This window comes from Arvicola amphibius, chromosome 7 (genome assembly GCF_903992535.2).
Source record: "Arvicola amphibius chromosome 7, mArvAmp1.2, whole genome shotgun sequence".
Classification (NCBI taxonomy): Eukaryota; Metazoa; Chordata; class Mammalia; order Rodentia; family Cricetidae; genus Arvicola; species Arvicola amphibius.
In genome coordinates this window covers 122308862-122336843 of record NC_052053.1, presented here as the reverse complement: position 1 = coordinate 122336843, position 27982 = coordinate 122308862, and the positions used below count along the sequence as shown (strand labels likewise).

Below are 27982 nucleotides of genomic sequence, written 5' to 3'. Positions count from 1 at the left end.
GTAAAGCTCCCTCTCCCCTTCCCAGAGCTGTAAAAGTCTGATATTTCCTTTGTTCTTGGGATTGCTCTAGGATTTTCTCAGACTCACAGTTGGGTCTCTGAAGAGGCTCCTCTGGCTTCTCTCTCATGGTGTGTCTGTCTGTCTGTCTCTTATTCTCACTCTTAATGAAGCCCCTTTCCAGCATTAGAGATGAGCCAGTCCTTTTGCTGAAGCCCCCCATCGTGTTTGGTGTCTCTCACACATTTTACCAGTTTTGGTCTAATGTTCTCCTCCCCACTTTGGGGCCCAGTCATGGTCTCTTGGCTCCAGATCATGGCTTGTACGAGTCACCAGGGGAGAAAATAGCAGAACTAAGATTGAACGACAACCTAGATCTTGGACTTTTAACCTAGCGCTCCTATTTTGCTTTGATTCTCAGCATTAAGAACTGGATTATAGGGCTTGAAAGATGGCCCAGTGGTTAAGAGCGATTACTGCTTTTGCAGTGTGGCTCACAGTCATTTGTGACTTCAGTTCCAGAGGACTCTGATGCCTCTGGCCTCCAAGGGCACCTGTATCCATACTGTGTACACATTGTATACATAATTAAAAATAATCTTAAAAATAAGAAAAAATTGTTATAGTCTGCAGTATAGTGAACCTCATCTTAAATCAAGCCTGTGATTGTCATGTGCCTGTAGTTTCAGCTACTAGAGATGCTGAGGCAGGAGGTTTATATGCACTGGGCATTTGAGGCCACCCTGGGCAATATACTGAGATGCTATCTCAACCAACTAAGCAACCAAACAACAAATCAACCATCCAACCAAGCAACCAAATGAAGAGCCTCACTCAAGGCCCAAGTTGGTTGTTCTGGTCTCGGCTACCTCCAGCAGCAGCTAGTGCAGTGCTTATGGCTTGGGTATGAACTGAACATCCAGTTAGATTTCAGTGTGTAAGTAGAAAGCATTTTTTCCTTCCTTTAGAAGTGATGGGATGGGTCATTGGTGATAACCTGTGGCTGTGGTGGTTAGTGTTATTTTCAAGTCGGCAGGGTCTGGAACCACCTGACAGGCTCTGGGCACAACTCTGAGGGATGATTTGGCCCATGGACATGCCTGTGAAGATTATGTTGATTAGCTCAGTTGAGGTGGGAAGGGGGTGATGCCATTTGTCCTAGTTAGGGTTTACTGTTGTGAAGAGACACCATGACCACAGCAACTCTTACAAAGAAATCATTGAGGGTAGTTTGCTTACAGTTTCAGAGGTTCAGTCCATTGTGATCATGAAGGGGAGCATGGCAGCGTGCAGGCAGACGTGGTGCTGGAGCCAAGGGGCTCCATCCTGCAGGCAGCAGGAAGTTGACTGTCATCCTGAGGGAATCTTGAGAAAAAGAGACCTCAAAGCCCGTCCCCACATTGACACACTTCCTCCAGCAAGGCCATACTTCCTAATAGTGCTGCTCTCTTTGGGGTCATTTTCTTTCAAAATACCACACATTCCCTGGGCTTGGGCCTGGGCTGTATAGAAAGGAGAAAACTGGGCTCCAGCTTTCATGGCTCTTTGCTGATGTTGTTCAGTGTGACCAGCTGCTGTAAGCGCCTGCTGTCTTGGTTTCCCTGCCATGATGGACTATACCCTTGAACTTCGGACTGAAATAAACCCTTTTTCTCCCGAGCTGTTTGTCACTCTGTTATCTATTTGTCCTCATTTCATAAAATGACTCTCCATCATTTTAACTCTTCTCATGACTCCTTTTCCTTGGATGCTGTGGGTTACTAATCTAGAGACCACTCCTGGGCACTAGACCTGCATGCTTAGCCACTTGCTGCAGAGGACCGCTTTGCCGCATACTAAGCATTTCCAGCTCAGAGCACTCCCGTTCCCTATAGCTGTCTTTGTCTTCTGGGAACAGCACAGCTCCCGCACCTCTTGTGTTGTGGACTTGGTTCACTCATCTCCTCTGCTGGTTTGTAAACAGTGATTCTAGTCTTTCCCCCTTTCTTTAATCCTTAGTGTCTCAGGTCTAGTGATGGCAGATGGTGAGCCTTTTGTTTCTGTTTCTTGAGACAGGGTCTCATAGCCCAGGCTGGATTCAAACTCACTGTATAGCCCAGAATGGGTCTGGATTTTCTGTGTAGCCTTGGATTACCTTGATTTTCTGTTTTTACTGCTTCTGTCTCCTAAGTGCTGGCTCTTGGTTGGTGAGCAGTGACCATGGAAAGAGTAAAGAGTGTGTGCTTCTCCTATACAAAATATACACAGATTCAAGTGTCAGCTAAGTTCTGTGCAGCATGTTCACTATAAATTGTGCTTCTGACTTCCCACAAACAAATGAAATAATTAAAATTTAAATGAGAATGCATACAAAATACTTAGCACAGTGTCTGTCCTATAGTATGTTGCAAACAAATTTTTAGCATTAACCGTTAGATTAACCCTTTCTGCAAACAGTATTTCAAAGTAAAAGTCAATGCATATTTTACTCGACTATTTTAGCAAAACTTAATTTTAAGTTTTTACATTTTGTTTTTAGAATGACTCATTAAGTAGATTTTAATTGGTTTTAAAAATGGAAAAGGCAGCAGTATTATCTTCAAAGAGTTTGTGTTTTTTCCATTGATGTTTATCTCAGAAATATTTGTCTTGCCCTGTGATTACATAATGCCTTCACACGCATTCTCTCCAGACGTTCTGCTTTTTTCACCAATATCCTTTCGATGTGACTAATATAATTCTAAACCTTTGAGGTTCTGTGTTCATATTAGGATAGACTAAGCCATTTTGCTCAGGTCAGGTTTGGCTGGGTATGGTCCGCGTGCCTGCTAGCTAGCACTTGGGAAGTAGAGGCAGGAGGATCAGGAACTCAAGGTCATCCTCAGCACCTCACAAGTTCCACTTCAGGCTGGCCTGGGTACGTGAGACTCCTTTTCAAAACAAGCAAACCCCTCGAATCCCTCAAATGATGAAGGTTTTGGGTTTGGGAAAGTTGAACACATGCATCTCTCCTCACAACAGTATTTTCTGCATTCCGTAGCTGCCTTTCTAGCTTCTTGTTGTGCAGAGCTGGGCTTGCTTCTGGCTCTGATCCTGCCTACCATGCTCGTATGGTGTCCCGCATGCAGGAAATGCTAACAGTGCCGGTCCAGGACTGCAGGTGCCGGTCTCACATCATCATTGGCAGTGCGGTTATGGTGTGGATGTGGAGTAAAAGGATGTTTCTCACGAGTTCACATGGGAAGTCCTGATGTGACCACTCGACGCTCATGAGGGTCGCTTCGTCTTTTCTTTAGCCATCAGTATCGTAAGATGCCCACATCTGGCTTGTTGCCCTATGCTTAATGTTTTTGTTATAGCAAGTATTTCTTAATTAAAACATTTTGTCTCAGTTATATGGTAGCTGTTTGGGAGGAAAGATGCACTGTTTATGGTTAATGTGTAAATTACCTTAAAGGTAGAGCAGAAACTGGGTCAAGAAACCAAATCTAGAGGAGCAATTGCAAAACTATTACTTTTTGCTTTCTGTTCTTAAATTCAAAGGTAATTCTTGCTAAGAAATATTTTATATTGACAAGTGCATTGAAATTCACAATTATTTACATTTACTGAGAGTTTCAAAATATTTTTCCCATTAGAAGAGTCTTTACAAAAACTGACATTCTTTTTAGGGTAAAATAGAAATATTAATCATAATTTTTCCTGTGAATATTTGATATTTGTTACAGCTATACATGCATTCATACACAGTGCATTTCTGATGAGTCACTTTTCCTTATCCTTAAATACACAGGCTTAGTCCTATCTTGAGGCCTGAGTCTCCTATGCTCCATGCTCAACGTGGTGCTCACACAACTGCAAAGATCTTGCCCTTGTCACTTAGTCAATTTGTAGCCAGAGTGACTGTTTAGTAGACAGTTGTTTCGGCTCTATACCATTGATTCTGACTGTCTCCTGTCTGTCCCTCTTTAATAGCCTGTGGTTCTCCGCCTTAGCCTCAGGGCGCCATAGCTGCAGGTGTGTGCCACCGTGCCTATGCTTCCTTGCCCGGGACCTGCTTCTCTTGGTGGCCACCGATGCTCTTCCTTTCTTTCATGCTCACACACCTCCCGTCCCATCCTGGTTGCTTCTTTTCCAGCACATGCTCTTGGTTCCTCTTTCACTGAAAGGTGGCTTTCTCTCGGTAACCTCCTCATGCTCTTGCTCACACTATTAAACCCTTCCTCAGTCTTCGGTGCATCCTTCCCTTTCTGCCTCAGATCCAGTCCCGGTCCTGCTGCGTCATCTCTTTACTCTTCCAGGAGTTTTGACCTGTGAATGCCCGCCGGTCGTCTTCAGTCCTCTTTACTAAGTTTTCCCTTAGGTCTACTCATACACATGGGATGTATGTGTGGGGTGAGGGGCTGAATCACTAGCCCTCATTACCCTCTGTTTGCACTCCAGCCTCTGTCTTCCCTGTTTCCTTCTTCAAGACACAGTTCAGTGTGCTTTGTGCAGGCTCTGTCAGTTCCGGGTGTTTGCAACCCACTGACCTTTCTACATTGACACTGCATCATTGTCTGCAAAATCTGTGCGCAAGAACTGCAACTGAGTTACAAAACAAAAGAAAAACAAACATAAAACAACTCCAAGAAAAGAAAAACAAAACTTATATGAGCTGGGGAGATAGCTCAGTTAGTCAAGTGCTTGACTTTCAAGTATGTGGTGGACCTGAATTCAAATCCCAGAACTCACATAATAAAACAGGTACCATATTGATGGCAAGATGGGACTTGGAGGCAGCCAGACCCTCTGAACCTGTCAGCGATGTACATGGGTCCAGCGTCATTCCCACGGATAGGTCACATTTCAATGATGTAAATGGATCCAACATCATGATCTCTAAAACCCTCCATCCATATTTTGTTTAGTAATTAGCTTACACCTTGTCACCACCTGTTTGAGTCAATGATGTGGAGCTACAGCCATTTTAGTACACTCAGAGATTCTATGGATAGGGATTTGGCCAGTGAGCAGGATTGGCTGTTACCACACTGGCTGCAGCTTCAGTGGGGAAGACCCACGTGGTCATCTAGAGTTCTTCCCTCATGTGCTTGGTCCTGACTCTGGTAACCTGAAGGCTGAATGAGCTTGGGTTGTAGATAGGAGTACATTAATGTGGATACTGTCTATTGCCTAGTCTTGCCCAGAGATTGGTAGCCTCAGGGTAATGGAACTTTTTGTTGGTGACTAAGTGTTTCTCAAGTTGATGTCCTAGTCAGTAATGTGAAAGCTATATGACTTTCTGCAACCTAAGCTGGTTAGTCAACCTAGTTGAAACTGACGTGTGCTTTCTCAGGTTTAAGGGGAGGGACATAGAAATCCCAGCTGACGGAAGGAGCACCAAAACCCTTGAAACCTTTACAGCGTCCTTATCTGTCGTCTCATCTCTCCTGCTCCATTCTCACTGTGGACACTATGGTTGCCTTTTAAGTTTGAGAAATAGCTCATTTCTCTACTGTTGGGAATATAGGTAAAACTTTAAACATTTTGCCAGGTGCAGGGACATACACCTATCGCTCATACACCGTGGAAGGTAGAGGCAGTGGATCAGGAGTTGAAGGTCATCCTCATCTATGTGTAAGATTTGACTCCAGCTTGGCTCACATGGGTTCATGTCTCAAACAAAACAAAAACAAAAGAACCCCTCTCTTTTATTTTGGTCCGTTTGATCTCCCTCACCTTGAATTAGATAATGATTTCTTACATTGTAGAAATGAATGTTTTGTATTGCAACCAGGTCTCTCCCAAGTGTAGCTCTGTTTCTAGGGTTGGCAATCCCCAGTCTTCTACATTATCCTTGGTTATCCCAATCTTCTGTTCTGCCTTTGGCTGTTCCTAATCTTCCACTCTGTCCTTGGCTTGTACTCTTCCTTTCACTGGCTAGATGTCTTCCTTGCCTTCTTTGTCAGCTCCTGTTATCTCTCAGGTCCCTTGTTGGGCATCTGTTCTGCTGGGAAGCCTTCCTAATGGTTTCCCGTGGCCTCACTTCCTCTTTCCCTTCATGTGTCCATTCGCTGTTAGTTACAATGATCCTGGTGTCAGGGGCTGTGTCTTAAAAGAGCTGCCACTACTGCCTGAACCATTGCTACACACCCAGCAAACTCTTGCCAACTGATTGAAAATAGATTGTATTTGGTGCACATTTCCAAAGGCTTGAATTAGTTCCAGGGCTTTCTCAGATGCCCATACATCACCAGTGATTATTCTTGCCTTAGGAGAATTATGCTCCTTGAAGCTTTTCTATTTCAGCATTTTAAATTTTCGGTTAGAATTTTCAGTTAGAATTTCAGTTAGAATTTGAGAACAAACTCTCAAAATTTGTATATGAAATGTTATATGTATAGAAAATGCAATGGATTGGTTAAGTACAAATCAAACAAGCTTTGATAAGATTAAAGGCTAGGAAAATAAATCTGAATTCAGAATGGTATTGTTTCAGGCTGTGGCATATTGAAGCTTTAATTTTGGCTGTGGACTATTTCACATGCTAGATTTTGTTCAGCCTGTTTCTTGCTGGTCAAGCCCTGTGCTGGTTCACTTTTGGCAGATGCACTGTGTGAAAAGGCCGGGGTCAACACTGCCGTCCAGAAGTGGGTCAGAGCGCTTAGATGAAGGGGAGGCAGTTTTAAAGAGCCTTTATTTATTGTTGGCACAATCAGATAGAAGCAATTACGAGCCTGAACCTCTCGCCGTGTCTTGCTTCCTCTCCCTTCTCTCCTAGGCTTTGCCAAATTAACCACATCAACCAATTTCACGAAAAATAACATGGACTGCTGCTTTAAACAGTTCTCTCAGGTTCCGAAGATGCTTCTTGAGAAAGTCTGTCTTCCCAAGTCTCTTCTGTACTTGTGTAAAGTCTTAAATGGTCGGTTAGAGGTCAGGGGGCACGGTCTGCACAGGGAGCAGTGGAGTGCCCCTCCTTGGGTGTACACCGTTCCACTGCTGCTCTGAAAGGAGATTCTATTACCTCAGGACAGAGGACAAGCTGGGCGCTGCTAAGAGCAATAAGTGACAAGTTGTATTACTGCCTGTGGCTCCTAAACAATGGAATATTCTTGAACCAAGGGAGGAAAGTCCTCAGGTAGTCTCAGAAGACAGTCTGGAGCCCCTGCATGGAAATAGGTTGCTCTCTGTTTCAATTTTTCCTGTCAACAAAACAGAATGCATAAGACTTCTCCAAGCCTTGCAACAGCTTTGGCCTCAAATTTGTACTGGAATGTTGTCTGCAGTGTGATGGGCTCTTTGCTAGTCACCATGGAAACTGATCGAGGTGCTAGTCTTGTCCTCTGGGTTCTTTGGGCAGCTTATATAAAAAAAAGACTGTATCTAATCCTGTTCTTCAAATACGCATTTTTTTTTAAAAAAATGATTAAAAGGCAGCTTACTTAAACAAGAATAAGATACCTGTATCAATTTTCTGATAAGCTATTTTAAACACTCTCTGCAGCTGGAGAGTATCTGGGTCAAGAAATAGAAATGAAAATTATCATTGTGTAGGAGCACAATTGCTTTGATTGGTGATTTTTATCTGTTGAGCTCCGTGTTGACGTATGCAGAAGATTATCTTGTTTAGTTTCACCTACTGCCTAGTTTTAGAGGATTTGTCACAGAAATGAAGGCATGGTTCTTATTTTACAATATCATTGCCAAATAAAAGGTGGTTTAAATGATGACGTTAGTAAGGCATCAAAGCTAAAAGCATCTAAGCAATTAAATGAACTAAATATTCAGATTTTATAGACATCCAGTAATACATTTTTGAAAAGCCTCTCTGTAGGGAAGGGTGTATGGTGGCTGTCTTTGGAAGTGTGAACTTTGACAGTGCCCCTCATTTCCTAAGTGAGGGACTGTGGGAAGAGGAGGAATCTGAGCAGAAACAATCTGGGGAGTTACCCTGTGCTGGAAGGAGGAAGTGTTTCACTTAGGTAATTTTAGACATGATGACAGAAGAGGTGTCTGTGAGTCTGACTGATTGCATTATGAATGGTTTGACTATAGTCTGACTTTGACTGAAAAGTTGGGAATTTAGATGACGGAGGTTTCCTCTTGCTTTTTCAAATAACATGCTTTCCTTCATGTTTAAAAAAAGGTCCATGTCTTGAAATGAGATATCAAAAGAATAAAATGCAGTGTATCTCCAGATAAAGCTAAGTGTGTTCCTCCGTTCATTCCAGAAATGACAGGTACTTAACCGTGCACTAAGCACTTCCCTGGAATCTGCATCCATTGTGCAGAAAGTCCACGTTTCTGTCTCTAAGGATCTTCCAGCCAATGGGAGAGGCACAATAAGCGAACACTTTTCAGGTAGTAATGAGAGCTAGGAGATGTAGTCAAGCAGTGTCAGGAGGAGCAAGTGCTCGGGAGAGCCTCTGAGGTTTTCTGAGGCGAGACCTCTAGGGACGGAATTTGAGTAGAGATACTGAGCTGCAGGAAGAGCACACACCCTTGGATTGTCTGAGAAACAGGAGGACGTCATATGACTAGAATGAACTGGAAGAAAGGCAGATGGGTGCAGCCCTTACAGAGCAATGGACTCCATAGTGGACATTTTAATTTTTGTTTTCCCCAGAGAACGATATAGTGGTAACTAGGGTCTTGACTTGATTTAATGCCTTCCTTTAAAGGACTCAACTATGACGTATAGAGTAGATGTAGGAAAAACAGGAAGACTTGCTAGTGGCTAATGCCTGAATCCAGGCTGAAGATGATAGCTTGGATTGTGGACATGGTAATTTGTTAGGCTGCACAAATGCCTTGAAGGTAGGACTTGCTGACAGCAGCATGATGGTGCTAAAGGAAAAGGTGGCATAACATTGCTCTACTATAGTAACATATCGTAGACCAGCTACGTCTTCATTGTTGTACAACCATCACCACTGTGTGCCTCAGGTTTTATCATGTTCCCAAACTGAAACAAGTATTCATTAGCGTTAGCTCTCCCGCTCCTGGTCACGGCCATCTCCTTTCTCTCTGCGAATTTGTTAACTCTGTACTCATATAAATGGAACCATAGAATGTTTTACCTTTTGTGTCTGGTGTTCTTCACTGAGCAGGAAGGTTTCATGGTCATCTATTTTGAATTTCATTTCCCTTTAGGGTTGTGGTTTTGCAACTGTGTGAATGCTCGTGGTCTTTCTTAGATGGAGAAGACCAACGGAGGAGAGATTGCAGGTGATCGTTGCTTCTCTTACCTGCATTAAGTTTCAAATGCCCAATAGATGCCAGGGTGGATCGAGGAAGTGCAGAGCTCAGAGGGGAAGTGGGGGTGTCACTGAAATGTAGGTAGCATGCCCTGCTACTCAGGAGGAGGAACAGATGTGAGAAAATGCCTTTGTCGCTGTTTCTGAGTTTTGAGGTTGTGGTGGAGGAACTTGTCTATTCTGAGACTCGCCCAAATCATTCATGATTTAAAAATGACATTGGTTTAAAATATTCTAATGGATTTAAGCAGTTGTTTTCCTTATTATTTTTTTCAATTCCCTTACTTTCTTTGGTTGAAAGTAATGGCAAGCTTTGTTCTTTTAGATTTCCTTTGAGGGATTAAAAAAAAAGGAGTCATAATGAATTGAGTGTTGACTAGAGGTATTCTTCCCCAGTGGTCCACAGCCTAGGAATGTTAGCCTGGCAGAGACCATTTTAAGATTAACAGATACCAGTACTGATGAGATAGAAGGGCCTTGTTCCTGCGCTAGTATTCCAGTGGGCTAACTTGCTGTTTCTTTAACTGCACAGGCTTTTTAGTTAGATCACTTGTCTTTCTTTTCCAGAGGATTGAGTTTCAGGAGAAAGACCGCACTGCCCTGGCGGGGTGTGGCGGGGTGGAGAGTACAGAGAATTCTGGCAGGGACTCCCGGACACTCTGGTTCTTAGGCTCGTGACCAGGGGCTTAGTATGTTGTGTTTTCATTCCTTTTATAAAAATCAGCTTGATTAGTTCCCAGTTTTGTCTTTGTAGTCTTCACCCCTCAGGGCTCGCGAATTTAGTTCTTTAAAATACTTGTCCCACTTTTACATGTCTTGAGTATCAAATCATTGCAAAAGGAGTCCGCTTGGAGAAATTGTTCCTCTACTATAAAACAAACAAAAAAGGAATATGGTTTCATGTTGCTAAGAGGATATTATGATCAAAGGAAAATTTGAAAATCGTAGTCTACTAAATGCCAGTAATGTTCAAGGAGGAAATGAGGTCAGGAAAGAATAGCCCTGCTTGGAAGCAGGTCCTTTAAGTGGCTCCTGAGTGGCCTACATCTGCCTGTGGCAGGGTCTCTGCCTGCTGCTGCTGCTGCTGCTGCTGCTCGCCTTGAGTTAGGGCTCTGACATTTTCACATGTACTACGAAATGACTAATAACACAGATGATGTTTTATTTTTATACATGATTCGACAGGGACGAGAGGAGCCAGCTGTTGTGTGTGTCCTGTGAGGCACTGCAGGATGTGAGGGAAGCAAGAGTGAAGCGCCTGTGTGTGTGTGTGTGAGTGTGTGTGTGTGTGTGTGTGTATGTGTATGTGTGTGTGTGAGTGTGTGTATGTGTATGTGTGTGAGTATGTGTGTGTATGTGTATGTGTGTGTGTATGTGTGTGTGTGTGTGAGTGTGTGTGTGTGTGTGAGTGTGTGTGTGTATGTGTGTGTGTGTGTATGTGTGTGTGTGTGTGTGTGTGTGAGCAGGAGGCCTGCTGACCCTCTTGTTTCTCTCCTTACTGCTGCTCTGGCAGGACTGGGAGGGTCACGGATTGCACCACTCAGCCCGTGGCCCTGTGATTTCCTCTGGGAAGCCGTTAACTGTGCTAGTAGCTGGCAGATACACGTCAGACCCTGTGGTGGGCTTACTGGGTGGGGGTGGCCACGGTGGTGTGGTGAAAGAACATCCAAGCTGTTCCCTGAGATCCAAGCGCAGTGTGACAGGAGAGGGGTTCTGATGGTAGGGAAATGAGAGAAACTGACCCTAACCTGAGGCTTCTGAGTGCTGTCCTGGAGTAATACCGTTCAGCTGCCTCCTCCAGCCACGCTACTTTCTCTCCTACTCAGGCTTTTCCAAGCTGTAGGTCTGTTACCTCACTCTGGTTTATTTATGTTACTCATCTCCTTTTATGCCTCCCTGCCTCCCGAGTTTGAATGGAAACTTTGGGGAGCTAGAATTTTGGGATTGGAATTTAGAGTTTCTGTTATCATAGATTTGCCATTTTTTCAAGTATGGGGAGTGTATTTATTTGTTTTGAGATAGAGTCTTACTAAGTAGCTCAGGTTGGCCTTGAACTTGCTTTGATTATAAACATCTACATTTGTCTATTTTAATTTTATGTGTATGGGTTTTTTGGTTTTTTTTTTTTTTTTTTGCTGTAGTTTTAAAGCCTGTCCTGGAACTAAGTCTTGTAGACTGGGCTGACCTCGAATTCACAGAGATCCACCTGCCTCAGCCTCCTGAGTGCTCAGATTAAAGGCCTGCGTCACCACTGCCCAGCCGATATATGTTTTGCCTGCAGGTGTATCTGTGTGAGGGTGTCAGATTCTCTGGAACTGGAGTAACCTTGACGTGAGCAGCTAGGCTGTCAATCCCAGTGATTCTGTCCACTGTCTGGAGATCTTCAGTTTAGATGAAAGGCAGTTTTGCCCAATGGTCAGCCCTTAGCAGTTGAAGCTAATTGTGGATGGACTTATTTTTTGTGCCCATTTGTCTTCTGTCTTCTTTGGAGGAAGTAGAGGGCTGCTGCTAGGAGCCAACCTGTCTCTTTTAGTTATGAAAAGTTTTTAATAATTAAATATTTAAATGCCATATTCCCCAGATCTCTGAGCAGTTGAGGGCTGTTTACTGGGTATGGGTAAGTTATAGAATCTGCCTGGAGAGCTGGGTCCAAGCTTGACTGTACTGGCTCTCAACAGGTAAAGCAGGGTTGAATTAAGAGACTTAAAAGTACATACCAATTTAAAACATGAGACTTATTGCTTTGTAGTCTGGAATGAGATGCAATGAACAGACCCCCGACCCCATCTACTCATCAGAGAGGGTGAGGCACATTCCCTAGCAGTATTTTTGCTGTGCTGAATGGAGATGTGATTGAAGCAGGGAAGTATATTGGTTGACACAGTGAGAAGTCATGAGAGTAGAGATTACTTGGCATATAAGTATATTCCGGAATTTTCTAAGACTTTACGTTATCTTTGCGAAGGTCAGTCTTTATGTCAGTATGTTTGGATCTTATTTTCTGCTTTATGTTCAATGAGTTTACGGTACCTCCAAAATAATTTCTCCAAGCCCTAAATATTTTTTTGTTGTGGTTTCTATTTAATCATTTATTCATTTACCTATGTATGTGGTATGTGTACAAGTGTGTACGCATATGTGTGTGTGGTATTTAGGCCTGAAGTTGACATTATATATCTTCTTTCATAGTTCTCAACTTTCTTTACTGAGTTAGGATCTCCTGGTAAACCCAGATAATAGTTCTCAACTTTCTTTACTGAGTCAGGGTCTCTTGGTAGAGCCAGAGTTAACAATTCCCACTTGCCAAGCTAGGCAGCTGACCCCAGGATTACCTGTCTCCACCTCCAGAGTGCTAGGACCACAGGCATCACCACGTCTGTTGGCTTTTATTTGGCTTCTGCGAATGTCAACTCTGCTCTTCATGCTCGTATGACAAATGCTTTATCTACTGAGCCATTTCCCAGCTCCTGTCTTCCTCTTCAAAATGTAGTGATCACCCTTTGGCCCTTAGACAGCATAGTTGAGAATGTCTGAATGACTCTGGACAGATTCAGTTGAACAATCCTTGGGTCGTCTTGTGTTAGAGACCGTTAACCATGGGTTTGATTTTCTGTTTTTTTTTCATTATTTATTATGTCTGTGGTGTGTGTGTGTGTGTGTCTGTGGTGTGTGTGTGTGTGTGTGTGTGTGTGTGTGTGTCTGCATGCCATGATGCATGTGTGGAGGTCTGAAGACAATTATAGCAGTCATTTCTCTCCTGCCGTACGGATTCCAGGATTAAACTCATGTCTTCAGGCTTGATGGCAAACAAGGACCCATTGAACCATCTTGTCAGCCTGGATGTGACTTTGATAATACTTGTAGCTATGTGGGAAGTAGATATTTTCCTGTGTATAGGAAAGAATGTGGCAAGCGTAGCAGCTGATGAATACAAATTATGCTAATAACAGATCAAGAAGAAATTATTTTTAGTCCTTTGAAGGCTGGTTGGTTTTGCTGGTAGAAAGGCAGGTTGAAGAACTATGTGAGAAAGGCCTAGCAGGAAGTCCCGGGTGTTTGGGATGAGCAGTGCTTCTGTGACTAGGACGGGGAGTGCCAGGACCAGAGGGCTGGCGCAGAGTCCATGTGAAGACGGCTGTTGCCAGTGCACGGGCTGGATCTCGGATTCTGTACTGTGACGGTGGGACGCCTTAGCAAGTTGCCTGCTGATACTTAGCTCATGCTGTAAACATGCGCCTCTTAAAACTAAGGTTTATAATGATACTGAAAAACATGAGGCAGAGGTACTGGGACTGCTGAGATAGGCAGCTCAGGAATTGAATTAAAAGATTTAAAAAAGTAGCGTGTTCACATCACAGAAGTCTGGAAGTCACAGCATGGTTATTTTATCTTATTGTTGTGTTTTAGGTGTCTATTTGTATTTATTCTAATGAGAGAGGGAAAAAAAAGGGTGTGATTTTGGGTGGGTGAGGAAGGTCTGGGAGGAGTTGGGGGAGGAGAACCATAATTAGAATAAATTATATGATAAAAATCTATTTCAATAGTAAACAGCAGCTCAAACATCAGGGTTCTTAGGTAGCTGCCTGCATTTTTTTTGAAGGTGGCCATTGCAGTCAGTAGCAAAGGAGAAGAGGAAGGGAATGTTCCCTGTGGTTGGTTGTGTTGTTGTTAGGAAGACCTGGCCTTTCTAGCTTCACTGACTATGACTGATTTTTATGAAGTGGGAGTAGGGACTGTGGTGGTTGGAATGAGAAAGCCCACAGATTTCTATATTTGAATGCTTGGTTACCAGTTGGTGGAACTGTTTGGGAAGGATTAGGAGGAGCTCTGCCATTGGGATTGGACTCTGAGGTTTTAAGAGCCCATGTTTTCCTCAATTAGCTTACTCCTGTTCTCTCACCACCGTTCCCACCTCATGTTTGTGAACCAGTATGTAAGCTCTCAGCTACTCCTTCAGGATCATGCCTGCCTGCCCGTTGCCATGCTCCCCGTCATGGTTGTCACAGATTCTAACCCTCTGGAATCATGAGCCCCAAATTAATTGCTTCCTTATAAGTTACCTCAGCCTTGGTGTTTGATCAAGGCAATAAAGAAGTAACTAAGACACAGGAACTTTGGATCCAATGGTGACCACGGATGGTCATATCTTGTTAGGTGATCTGTTTGGGAAAGAGGTATTAAAGATTATTTTATGTTTTAGAAGTGAATGAAAAGATCCTAATTCCACTTACTAAATGAATTCCAGTGGGAGGTTGAATTGGATCCTTCCTCTCGTACTTCAACTACTGCTCACTCAAGTCTGTATCTTGTTTTAGGACCTCATAGCCTCTGTTTCAATCCACTGAACCCAATAGAAAATGGAGGAGTCAGGTGGAGTTAGTTGTGTGGGTTTTAAATACTACTTCCAAGACCAGCCCTGCTTGCTGCATAAGAATCACCTGGGAGCTTGTTAAATAAATCAGACTCCCTGGGAATTGGTATTTTTAGGTTTGGGACATGGCCATCAATTTTGTTAACAAGCTCCCTAGTGATTCTGACACAGCTAGCTGCTTCTGGATTCTATTGGTAGGAAAATGATAGCTTTTAGATTCTGATAAACCCAAATTCTGTACGCCAGCTTTTCACTTATTAGCTGTATGAACTTGGGCTGGCAGCTTGACTTTGCAGAACTCAGGTTCCTCATCTTGGAAATGAGCGGAAATAATAATGAAAAGAACAGAATAATAGCCTACTCTACTGAGTCCTATGAAGTAGAGATATTATATATTTGATACTACTGGTATGATGTCTAGAGCTAGTAGTGTGGTTCAGTAAATGGTTGTTTTGTATATTAGCTTTTAAATATTTTGCATTTGGTTTAATATAGAAACATTTTATTCTGTACAATAATAAGATAATAAGTAGTGGTATAGTATAACTGCTTCTCTTGTGACTTAGTATCTGTTATAATCAACAGCTGATTTCCTATTGTCTTAGCTAAACATTTTTGGGCTTTAGATTATGAGTTTTTATTTCCTCAACTATATTTTTTTTACTGCCTCTGTTCCATGTAATCTATATAAGTATGTACCTTAAAACTGGCTAATATAATAAAACTCTCTAACCCTAGTTTCTATAAAATGTGTTACTTATTATTTAATAGGGACTATTTTCACAGCAGTTTCAAAGCTTTAAGGTAGGCATGGCGCTTGCTCTTAAAATGGAAAGTATCAATTTCGATAAAAGTAGTATATGCACTTTAAGAATCATTCTGCTGTTTTCCAAGTTTGCGTTATATATTTTATGAGTTAGTAATTGGGATGTTATTTTGGATGGTAGTTTTGTGTGGTAAATAACCACATGCTGACAGTGAATATGTTTCCCAGTTCATAAAGAAGTGTGGGTTGAAGGGAGAAGTGCAGTAATATCAAGTCTGTCCTTTGTTTGCGAGGACTTTGCTGTGATTTGTCTCTAGAGAGAAGCAGCATGGTGGTGGCTTCCTGCAGACTCAGTGTGCTGCTTGGACTCTACCCTGTTGACAGAGGTTTCTGTCCCACCTGGTCCTACAGCCATTCAGTCCCCAAAACACACAGAGGCCTACATTAATTATAAACTGGTTGGCCTATTAGCTCAGGCTTCTTATTAACTAATTCTTACATCTTACATTAACCCATAATTCTTGTTTTTATCAGCCATGTGACTTGGTATCAATGAGGCATTCTTATCTTGCTTCCTCTGCATCTGGGTGACTACTGAAGACTGAGACTTTCCACTTCCCAGAATTCTCCTGTACTCATCATCCTGCCTCTACTTCCTGCCTGTGGTTGCCCTGTCTATACTTCCTGCCTGGCTACTACTGGCCAATCAGCGTTTTATTCAAATACAAGTGACAAATCTTTACAAGTACAAGACCATTGTCCCACAGCACTACCCCTTCCTTCCAACAGCTACCTTCCTTGCCACATTACCAGCCTGTGTGTGGCTTGATTTCTTCAGACTCATTGTGCATTCACATCGTAGAATTGTTATCAGAATTAGAATTAGGTAAGACCCTATTGCTGCCATGCGGGTGGTACTCAGGAGGTAGAGGCAGGAGGATCTCTGTGAGTTCGAGGCTGGCCAAGGCTACACAGAGAAACCCTGTCTCAAAAAACCAAAAAAGAAAGCAAAACAAAACAGAACAAAAAAACCCCTGTTGTTGAAGACATACAGACTTTGGTCATAACATATGAAACATAACATAAGAAATCAACTTTGTGATAACCAGGAATCTTCCTTCCTCATGTGGCTTTAATAATACTGGATATAGGCTGCTATGTAGGTTACTGGAGTGAAAAATGTAATCAACAGATTTACCCAGATGCGACCTCCAATGCATTGAATAGCATGGCAAGATATGCTCATGAATGCAGTAGTGGCATGGTTGTTATGGACCTAACCAACCACTTTATAATTTGATTTAAAGAACAAGAAACATGTGCTGATGCATTTAGAAAGATGTAATCATTTTTCCTTAATTTAAAATATTGCTCTAATATTTAAACATATACTATATATTGCAATAGCAATTTAATTGGAATTAATTACATAATTGTAATTTACTGGGCCTAGGTAGTGATATTTTTACAATCACATTTGTTGATTGAAAGCCCCTAACTTGCTAATAGTATTGTCTTGAGATGTGTGTCTGTCTCTGTGGTGTCTTTTGTAAGAATAAGTCAGTGTGCTGAATAAGGACTTTAACATAAACTATTAAAAGAGAGATTTTAAAAATACATCATAGGCTGGGCAGTGGTGGCACACACCTTTAATCCCAGTACTCAGGGAGGCAGAGGCAGGCTGATCTCTGTGAGTTCAAGGCCAGTCTGGTGTACAGAGCAAGTTCCAGGACAGGCACCAAAGCTACAGAGAAAACAGTTTCAGAAAGAAAAAAATACATAATAAATAGATAGACAATTAAATATTAAGCTCCAACTTATAGCCAGTTTTGTGAGGAAATTTTCCTCACTTTTGTTCCTCCTCTGTGAGGTCTTGGATAACTGCACATCACACTGGCCTAATAGGTAAAATGGATGACTGTCTTTAGGAGTCCTTTAGAGATGGAAGCAGCAGGTGGCTTTCCCCAGTGTTCTCCATGCTCAGTGGGAAGCATTCTTGTGACTTTGTTTTGAATGGCTTTAAGAAGCTATTGGATGGTGCTTCCTGCTTGGTACCTTTGGCCCTCCTTTTAAATCTTTTAAATTTCTTTTGATAAAATGCAGCTTGCTGCAGTAATTGATTCTCTTACTTTGCTCCAGGAAGCTGCTGATTTGGTTTTGAGTCATAGAAATTACCCGAGATTTACATTTAATATATTCTTTGTTGGCTTAACTACCTCTGGGTGGCAACGCTATGAGCTGGCCTTTGGATTTTCATTAGCTGACCCTGATACAAACTTACCTGAATTTTTCTCAAAAAGCAATTTCTCCTTTTAATTGTTCTTACTTCCTAGGTGGTTCTTACCAATTCATTTTTCCTAGACACAACTTTTTTACTCCATAAATTAATTTCTTCCCTTTCCTGTCCTCTCCTTGAGGAGTGTGAAGGGCTCAGCCTCAGCAGGGCGCTGGTGGCAGAGTTAGCGAGGCAGGGGCAGAGCACATGGATCCTCGGCTGCAGAACCAGTACTGCACACTCTGGGGTTTTGTCTAGAGTCCTGTTTCTTTGCAGGAGCCACTACCAGAGTTGTGAGGGCTGCTCTTGATACTGCAGTTAGGTAAGGGCATCTGAAGGGTTTGGCTGTGCTTTGCTGGAGTGCTTTATCTGTTGGGAAAGGCCCTGCTGTTTAGTTAGGTCTCTAGGTTCCCAAGCTGAGAATGTGGTAACAAAACGACTGACTAGCTGATGTCACCAGTAAGTTGACTTTTATTTTTGGGACTTACAGTCTATAGGTGTATTTTCCTGCATTTTTATAGGCATTTACCATGGTGATAAAAACCTCTCTAAGTTTTTCTGAATGTTAAAACTTTAGTGAGTAGGTACATTAATACTTTAAAAAGTCAGGCCAAGGATCTAAGGTTTTTCTTAATCCTGTTAGTGTATTTCCATATTGCTTCGGTATAAATGTGGGACTGAAGACAGTTTTTTTTTTTTAAAAATGTAATATTGTTCTATAAGGATAAAAGGAGCAATACTTTTGTAGCTCTTTAATGTTTGAAATGCTGTTGACCTAATTTTGCCAGTGAGCAGATTTAAAATTACTCTTTTTAATTAGTTTTTTTATTCCATGCCTGGCTTTAGTTTTCAAAGTCGGATGGTGGCTACCATTGTGCCACGTTTCTGGACCAGTCCACTGCTCCCACTTGACGCTTTCCCATGAGACTCCACTACTAGTGTGGAGGGATCCAGAGTGAAGAATGTGGTGGCTGGGAGCAGACCATGGGGAATTCTGGGAGGAATGTGGTGGCAGGGAGCGACTGTGGGGAAATTCTAACCCAGTTTGCATTTTTCTCATCTTATTTTTATTTAGACTGTCTAGGGTTTTCAGTGCTGTGAAGAGACACCATGACCACATTAACTCTTATGAAGGGAACATTTAATTGGGGTGGCTCGCTTACATTTCAGAGGTTCAATCCATTATGGTCATGAAGGGAGCATGGTAGCATGCAGGCAGATGTGCCGGAGCTAAGAGTCCTTACATCTTGACTCAGAGGCAACAGGACGTCAACTGACTGTCACGCTGAATGAAGCTTGAGAAAAAGACCTTAAAGCTTGCCCCACAGTGACATACTTCCTCCAACTAGGCCTTACCTCCTAATAGTGCTACTCCCTATGAGCTTATGGGGGCAAAATACATCCAAGTACCACATAGAATCTTGTTCTTGTCATCTCGGCTGACCTTGGGCTCATGGTCTTTCTGTCTTAGCCTTGTAGGTACTAAGACTAAGTTATACCTTGACTCACCCATATAAACCTTTCTTTAGAACACATACTCGTACCTACAGTGTATTTGGGGGGAGGTTTAGGTTTGAGATGGAGTCTCACTGTTTATTCAAGACAGGTCTAGAACTTATTTTTGTAGCTCTGGCTGGCCTTGAACTTATGAGCCTCTTGCCCCAGTCTCCTGAGTGCTGGGATGCGTAAAGCTCGCATGTGTTACCTGATTTTAGAATTATGTGAAATCATTGACTCTTAAAACGTAAGTGGGGGCCTTAGGAATTACATATATATAGCAACTCACATCTAGGATTTTTAAGGAGGAACAAATGGAGGTCTGTTTATTCATTCATTCGTTCTTTCACTTGCTCAGACATTATTGGAGGATAGCTTTGTCCTCACAGGGCACAATTAATAGGATGTCAGAAGGCAAAAAAGGTAGCCTGGGATAAGGGTTTGTAATGAACAGAGATAATCTCACAGAAACTGTGTTAATTAAAACACTGCTTGGCCCATTAGCTGTAACATCTTATTGGCTAACTCATATTAATTTAATCCATCTCCATTGATCTGAGTATCTGTGTATCTGTATATTGCCATGTGGCAGTGGCTTACCAGGTAAAATTCCCAGCGTCTGTCTTGGGTGGCTCCATGGTGTCTCTCTCTGCCTTCCTTCTCCCAGCATTCAATCCAGTTTTCCCATCTACCTAAGTTCTGGTCTATTAACAGGCCAAGGCAGTTTCTTTATTTACTAATGGTAATCACAGCACACAGAGGGGACTCCCACCTCAAGTGTCATTGAGAAAAACCATTGTTTTCAGCAGCGGAGAAGTGAAGAAGGTGGAAGTGTGCTGTGTGAGAGAGAGTAGCAGAAGGACTAGCTGGCGCACAGGCTGTGGCACTCTTCGGGGACAGTGGAAAGCCGTCTGCGGCTTCTCCGTGGAGTAGGTAGTGAAAATCCATCGAGGTGGAAGTCAGGAGAACAGGCTAGATGATGTGAGTTCTTGTGGCAGGTCCCGGGGGCATTGGCTCTCCAGTGACTGAAGTGAGGAGCTGGTGCAATGAAGGGTGTTGAGTAGAATATGACTCAACTTAAATTTTAATTTTGAGTCATCCCAGCTTTTTGTCTAGAAGGTTTGAGTAGTATTTCCAGTTTTGACAAATGAAAATATAGGCCAGTGTCTTAAGTTATATTCTGGTTGCTGGTGAAAGCAATTTAAGTAAGAAAGTGTTTATTGTGGCTCCTGGTTCAATGGCACCATCCACCATGGAAGGCAAGCAAGGGAGGAGAGGTGGGGAAGAGAAGCGGTAACAGTCGGTCCCATCCCCAGCTGTGAAGTCGTGAAGCCGAGAACGAGGATGCATGCTGTTGTGCATCTTCTTTTCTCCACACACACAGTCCAGGACCACAGGCAGGCAGTGGTGCCATCCACACTAGGTGCCCCTTCTCACCTTAGTACAGTCTTGACAGTTTCCCCAGAGGCATGCTCAAAGCCTATCTTCCTGGTTATTCTAGATACTATCGAGTTTTTCATTAGCACTAACCGTTATAGACACCCACTTCAATTTGAAATTTAAATTCACAAGGAGTCATTTTGTATATATGTGTTCTATACAATGTTAGTTGACTACACATATGACAAAATGTACCTTAAAATTCATTTAAAGCTTTGCATGTTGGCCCATACCAATGATCCCAGCACTCAGAAGGATGGGACAAGAGGATTGAGAGTTACAGGCCAGATGCCAAACACAGTAGTCTAGGCCTGTTTGTCTTCCTGCACCGCGTGCATTCCTGCTGCTCATCTTACACTAGAGTTTCACACAAGCCCTTTGGCTGCATCAGGAATCATGGGATGGACTCTCCACGACTGCCTATTTATTGTCCATGTTCTGTGTGAACCACCCACTCTTAGGGTGTTTTGCATTTTTTGGGGGGAGACACAATAAACAAGTAAAAGTGTAGTGTCGGCTACTCATAGCACACATACACACATGCACACATGCATACAAATGCACACTTAATGCAAAGCCTAAAAGTTAGATATATATTTAGGCATAGTCATTTATCTTTTCTCATTGACTGCCCTCAGTCTGCTCCCTCTCGGCAGTTTCCTGAACCCTTGTGGACACGGTGCATGTGTGGAGATAAGAGGACAATTTTTGGGAGTTGGTTTTCTCTTTCTATCACGTGTGCTCCGTGGATAAAACCCAGGTGGTTTGGCTGCAGTGCCCTTATCCACTGAGCCATCTTGACGGCCCAGCAGTTTCTTTAGAAGACGTAGGTAACTTCTTACGTTTGGTTTTGCTCTAAAATAAAGTTTCAAATTAGAAATGTTCCTTTCTTTTCTTCTTTTTCAACTTTCTCACAAGCAGCGAGTTTGTCATTTGACTCTTTTGTACTTTCCGTTAGGCATCCCGAGCTGTCAGCCCAGCCTCTTCCTTCAGGGTGCCCTTGTTCCTTTGTCTTTCTTGACTGAACTTGGAGATTTAGATATCCCCTTGACAAGCATTAGGAAACTCTTCTCTGTACTTTGTTCAGCCATTAGTTCTTCTGACAGTCAGACTCTTATTTAATCCCAGCTAACAGAATCAGGAAACACGCTTCTCTCTATGAAGAGACAGAAATTCTTTTGAGTGACAGCTTGACTTAAGGATAGGCAGAAGACAAGAAAGAAGAGGCTTGGCTCAACTCCAGACTGAGTAATTCCAATTATCAGGCTAAGATTACATTGACTATCATATGCTGGGAATCACGGGAATCTTAGCTGGGTTCTTCTGTGGGAAGGACAAGCTTGAGGAAAGTCTGAAAGGAATATTTACGTAGGAATAATTGGGTGGGAGTGCTCTAGGGTGTTGTTTTGATGGCTTCTATTAGTAGACGAGGGGGTTGAAAGGAGCATGTCAGAAGCTGTACAGTCTACAGGGTACATCCTGCTGGAAGAACAAAGCGGTATCTGCACTGTTGTTGCTGCCTTTGAAATCTAGCACAAAAAATAGGACATGTAGGCTCACAAATTGCAGCTTTCATGTGGCAGTAATGAAACAGTATAATCACTCCGAATAATTCTGCCACCCTTTATGCTTTCACAGGTTGGGGTGTATGTGAATCCAAAAATCTAAATAGTATCTCAGGGTTTGCGTTATTTTATATTATCTGCAATGTATTGAGCCCTGCAGAGAGTCAGATGTCAGTATATTTAGATAAGTTTATGATGACAAAGATGGCAATTATGATACTTAAATTTGTAGTTCCTTTTGCTAATAGTGATTTGGTTTGCTGTGTATTTCTAAGGTGCTTGTGGTGATTGGTTTTTTTTTTTTTTGAGTCTGGTTAAAATTAAAGATAAAGAAATCCTAGTTGAAGCTTTCTTGATTAAGTATAATTATTTTGATTGGAAGGAGGTAGAAAAATATTTTGAGACTTAGTTGAACACTGCTGCATACATTTGTCTGTAACCCACCTTGTTTATATATTTTCCTATAGAATAGAATTGTCTTGGAATTTAAATTTAAAATTTAAAGGCTCGCTAGATATTAAAAATAGAAACCTACCTGTTGTGTGAGAGGGTCTGCTTTTGGTCCCAGCCGCCCCACTATTTTACACCCAAAATAATGACACAGAAACTGTATTAATTAAAACACTGCCTGGCCCACTATCTCTAGCCTCTTATATCTTGATTTAACCCATTTCTGTTAATCTGTATATTACCATGAGGTCGTGGCTTACCGGGAAAGATTCAGCATGTCTGACCTGGCAGCTCCATGATGACTTTCTGTCTCCCTTCTTCCTAGCATTCAGTTCTGTCTACTCTGCCTATCAAAAGGCCAAGGCAGTTTCTTTATTCAACAACAACCAGTATTACACAATAATCCTACAAGTGCAATAGTGATATACATACTTTTGCAATAACCAACAGCTTTCTAATTGGACCTAAAATTTACTCAACAAGAGGTATGCCTTGCCTATTCCTGGAAACCTAGCTAACTACTCAATGCTAGTGAAGTCATGGTTTTTGGAGAAGAATCAACAATCACTAATTTACTAAATCAGTATAATCTATAAACATTTATCCTTATACACACAGTTAAGTGAAGTCTTCATTCCTCATCAAGAAAACTCTCTTTTCAATAAATGGAGACCAGTACAGGAAACCGCAAGTGATCAAAATACAGAGCTGGGGACTCCAGTCCTAATGGATGCATCTACAGCTTAGATTCAGTGAACATTTCAGAAGAGGGGGCAGAAAGATTGAGAAGAATCAGAGGATCAGGGAGTTTGCTGTGAGATTGAGTCTCCTAGTAGCATCAGAAACTATACTCATAAAGTCTTACCAACATGATCACTGAAATGTGAGCTGAACAAGGGTGACGCTAATGAACATGCTACCTGGATGGGGGAGAGAAGCCCCAAAGAAAAGCTTTACCCTTTCTTGAGGTCTTGTGAAAAACTCTGGAGACCTCACTGAGAGTTGGGGTGATGCTGATAGGAGTCTCTGAAAGGTCATCGTCCTTGGTGTTCGAAGAGTGACGCTAGTCCATGGTGCCCACTCTTGTCCCAGGACCCCTGACACCAGCCGCTGAGTGTGTTATTAGAAATGCAGCTTTCCAGATTCCTGCATCAGAACCTCAGGAGGGGCCCAGTCAACAGCAGGGTGATTTCCATGCACACTCAAGTTTTAAAGTCATGTCCCAAAGCTTTATTCAGCTGTCCCCGGGAATACTGAATTTACGTTTGTCTCTTTGCCTCTTAGACATGGTGCATTTAGTGATTTTGTGTGTGTGTGTGCGCGTGCGCGCGCGTGCGTGTATTTCACTGAATATATGTTATCTATAAAATCTTCGCCATTTCTTTGTTTTACTTAAAAAAAGCCTTACATTATAGGCAACTATAGGCAACTAAGGAAAACCGGGAATGGGAGAGGTGGTCTTCTCCAGGAAAGAGCAGTCTAATTGGTTGTCCATATGGTCATCCTGAAAACATACATATAAGTAATTAGATCACCTTGAAACTTAGAAGCTTACTCTTCAAGTTACTGTAAAACCGACATTGACGTAGAAAACAACCTTACATATTTTGAGATTTATTATTTTGTAGTAGTTTCTTAGCCCTTGACGTTGTCACAGAAGCAATCCGACAATGAGATAGTGTTAGAGAAGCTTAGGCATTTGTGTCAGCGGCCCCACTTGAAATTTGTTATACACAATACCTTTAATTAATTCCACTGTAGTCCCTCTAGTTCTCCTGTGGTGAGGGCACCAGAATTTTCAGGAATGTTCCCCCTTTACAGCCACTACTTCAGTGCATTCCAACTAAACTTTATGCATAATTATCTTATTAAAAGCAAAATACCTTTTTTGCTTTCTTATTTTAAATTGGGCTGGGATTTCAATACAGACAGAGGTCAGTCTCATGTCTTCACACCCAGGTGACAAAGTCACAAGTGGATACTAAGTAGTTTTCTTAGAACTGCAAACTGAGTCACTGGAAGATTGGGAATGTAAATGCTGAATTTATTTTGTTTTGTATGCTTACAGAACCAGATGATGAGGGTTGAAAAGTAATTGTATGTCTGAAAACAGGTATCCTGGAAGATTTAGGGTTGTTTCAGTTTCTTGAATTGTTTGTTATTGAGAGACTGAGTGTTATCTTGCTAGGGTTTGGGGATAGCGGGAGGAGAGCTGTAAGGCTCAGTGAGGTACAGTTAGTATTAGCATGCTTACATGGATGGGAAAACCCAGTAAAGATAGACTTGGAGATTGACGGAAAGAACATGTATTTACGAGCTTCAAGTTTTGTTTTCCATTCCTTGACCAAGGTGCTGGTTGAGTAGCACCTGGCAGGGACTTCACCGGCTCTTCTGCCCTTCTCATCTGTCCAGCCATCAAAGGAAAAGTAGTTAGCTGTTTCTGATTCCTCCAGAAAGCCTTGTGTATTTAACTGTGGTTAAATTAAATACACAGTCTTTAACCAGTAGCCTTATTGCCACATCTCTCTCTCTCTCTTTTGTCAGTTATGCAGCAGAATTCCTTACTTCCTATAATAGAATCTTGTTTCCATAATTTGTTTTTCATTTTGTAATTTAAGTCAGTGTTCCATCATCTGGAGTTTTGTTAGGCTTTTACTAATCATTCCAATTTTGTTTATGTCTTACTTGTTCTCAAAATCATGTTTAGACAAATAAGGACTTAGGTTTTTAAAGACAATACAGGAGACCTGAACAAGTTGGTTGTTGAAATATAACACTAATTTAAAAAGTACCCTAGGCATTTTACGCATTTGCTGCCTGTTGTTTATGATTTTGGGATATTTTATGTTTTCTTTTTAATAGGCTTATTGCTCTATAGACTTTTTTTTTTCCTGTGAATATTAGGATAATCTTATGGTGTGTTTGGTTTTTTTGCAGTCCAAGGCGGTTGGCTTGTTAGATGTAGATGTGTATGGTCCTTCCATTCCAAAGATGATGAACCTGAAAGGAAATCCAGAATTATCACCAAGTAAGTACAGAAGAGGGAAATAATACCTACTGAGTGCCAGGCACTTGTCAGCCACAATGAGTGTTTTATATGTCATGTTGTGTAGCAGTTCAGAAATTATGTTGCCATCAGAATGACTGGGTTTGAATCTCAGTTCTGTCATTGACCAATTGTGTGGCTCTGAGGAGTCCATTCCATCTTGTTGTGCCTTGGCTCCCTACACACACAGTAGGGCCACAGTTGCTGTGAGGAATATGTAAATGGAGCATTGAGCACAATTAGTAACACTAGTACCTGGTAAAAATATTAATATCCATTGTTTACCATACATATATACATGCATGAGAATATTGAGTAGGAATATATTGGTATTAAATAAAAATTATATTTTACAAGCAGATTTTTTCAGACTTTTTTAGAGCATTTACAAACTTCTCACAACAATGGTTATCACCCTGTAGTTTTAGTGCCATCAGTATAGGAAGAACTAGCTTTTTGCAAAGAACTAGAAGAAAAACTAACCCAAGTAAGTTGTCTACATCAAAAAAAAAAAAAAAAAACTACAATTGATGATAGCACAGCAGCAAATCCCAAAGAAGGGAAAAACACACAAAATAACAATAAATAACCAACAAGGAAAACTAAAATCGCAGGGGACAGCAATTACTGGTTATTAATATTCCTTAATATAAATGGACTTAACTCACCTATAAAGAGACACAGGCTAACAGATGGATATGAAAACAGAATCCACTCTTCTGCTGCATATAAGAAACACACCTCAACCTCAAAGACAGACACCACCTCAGAGTAAAGGGTTGGGAAAAAATTTTCCAATCAAATGGACCTAAGAAACAAACTGGTGTAGCTATCCTAATATTGACCAAATAGACTTCAAACTAAAATCAGTCAAAAGAGACAAAGAAGGACATTTCATATTAGTCACAGAAAAATCCATCAAGGGGAAATATCAATACTGACTATCTATACCCCAAATGCAAGGGCACGCTCATATGTAAAAGAAACACTTCTAAAGCATAAATCACACATTAAACCCCACACACTAACAGTGGGAGACTTCAACATCCCACTCTCACCACTGGACAGGTCTGCCAGACAGAAAATTAACAGAGAAATAAGGGAACTAACAGATGTTATGATTCAAATGGACTTAACAGACATAGAACATTTCATCCAAAGATAAAAAAATATACCTTATTCTCAGCACCTCATGGAACCTTCTCAGAAATTGATCACATACTAGGTAACAAAACAAACCTCAATAGATACAAAAAATTAGAATAACCCCATGCATCTTATCAGATCACATGGCTTAAAACTAGAATTCAACAGCAACACTAATTCCAGAAAATCCACAAACACATGGAAATTAAACAATGCTCACCTGAATCATCAATGGGTCAAGGAAGAAATAAAAGAAGAAATTAAAGACTTCCTAAAAGTCAACAAAAATGACCATACAACATACATGAATTTATGGTACACAATGAAAGCAGTGTTAAGAGGAAAGTTCATAACACTAAATGCCTACACAAAGAAGCTGGGAAAATCCCACACTAGTAAATTAACAGAACTTTTGAAAACTTTAGAGCAAAAAGAAGCAAACTCACCCAGGAGAACTAGACTGTAGGAAATAATCAAATTGAGAGCTGAAATCAACAAAATAGAAACAAAAAAAAAAAGATATAATCAATGAGACAGAGAGTTGGTTCTTGGAGAAAAATCAACAAAATCGACAAACCTTTATCCAAACTAACCAAAAGGCAGAGAGAGAATATCCAAATTAACAAAATCAGAAATGAAAAGGGGGACATAACAACAGACATGGAGGAAATCCAGAGAATCATTAGATTATATTTCGAAAACCTGTACTCCACAAAATTGGAAAACTTAAAGGAAACACAACTTTCTGGATAAATATCACTTACCAAAATTAAATCAAGACTGGATAAGCAATTTAAACAGACGTATAACTGCTAAAGAAATAGAAACAGTCACCAAAAGTCTCCCAACCAAAAAAAGCCCAGGACAAGATGTTTCAGCTCAGAATTCTACAATGTTTTCAAAGAAGCACTAATACCAATACTCTGCAAATTGCTCCACACAATAGAAACAGAAGGAACATTATCAAACTCTCTTTATAAGGCTACAATTACCTTGATACTCAAACCACATAAAGACATTACTAAGAAAGAGAATTACAGGCCAATCTCACTCATGAACATTGATACAAATACTTAATAAAATACTGGCAAATCGAATCCAAGAACACATCAGAAAAATCATCCACCATGATCAAGTTGGCTTCATCCCAGAGATGCAGGGATGGTTCGACATAGGAAAATCTGTCAATGTAATCTAGCATATAAACA

The 27982-nt window shown here is 41.4% G+C and overlaps 1 protein-coding gene across 3 annotated transcripts in view; it reads left to right on the top strand.

Annotated features, from left to right (window-relative positions):
* Window positions 1–27982, top strand: part of Nubpl (nucleotide binding protein like) — a 323396-nt gene that overhangs the window by 10824 nt on the left and 284590 nt on the right. For all 3 annotated transcript variants that reach the window (XM_038336358.1, XM_038336360.1, XM_038336359.1), the window contains exon 4: window positions 25520–25610. In XM_038336358.1, coding sequence (XP_038192286.1) covers window positions 25520–25610 — 91 coding nt within the window. The remainder of the gene's footprint in view (window positions 1–25519; window positions 25611–27982) is intronic.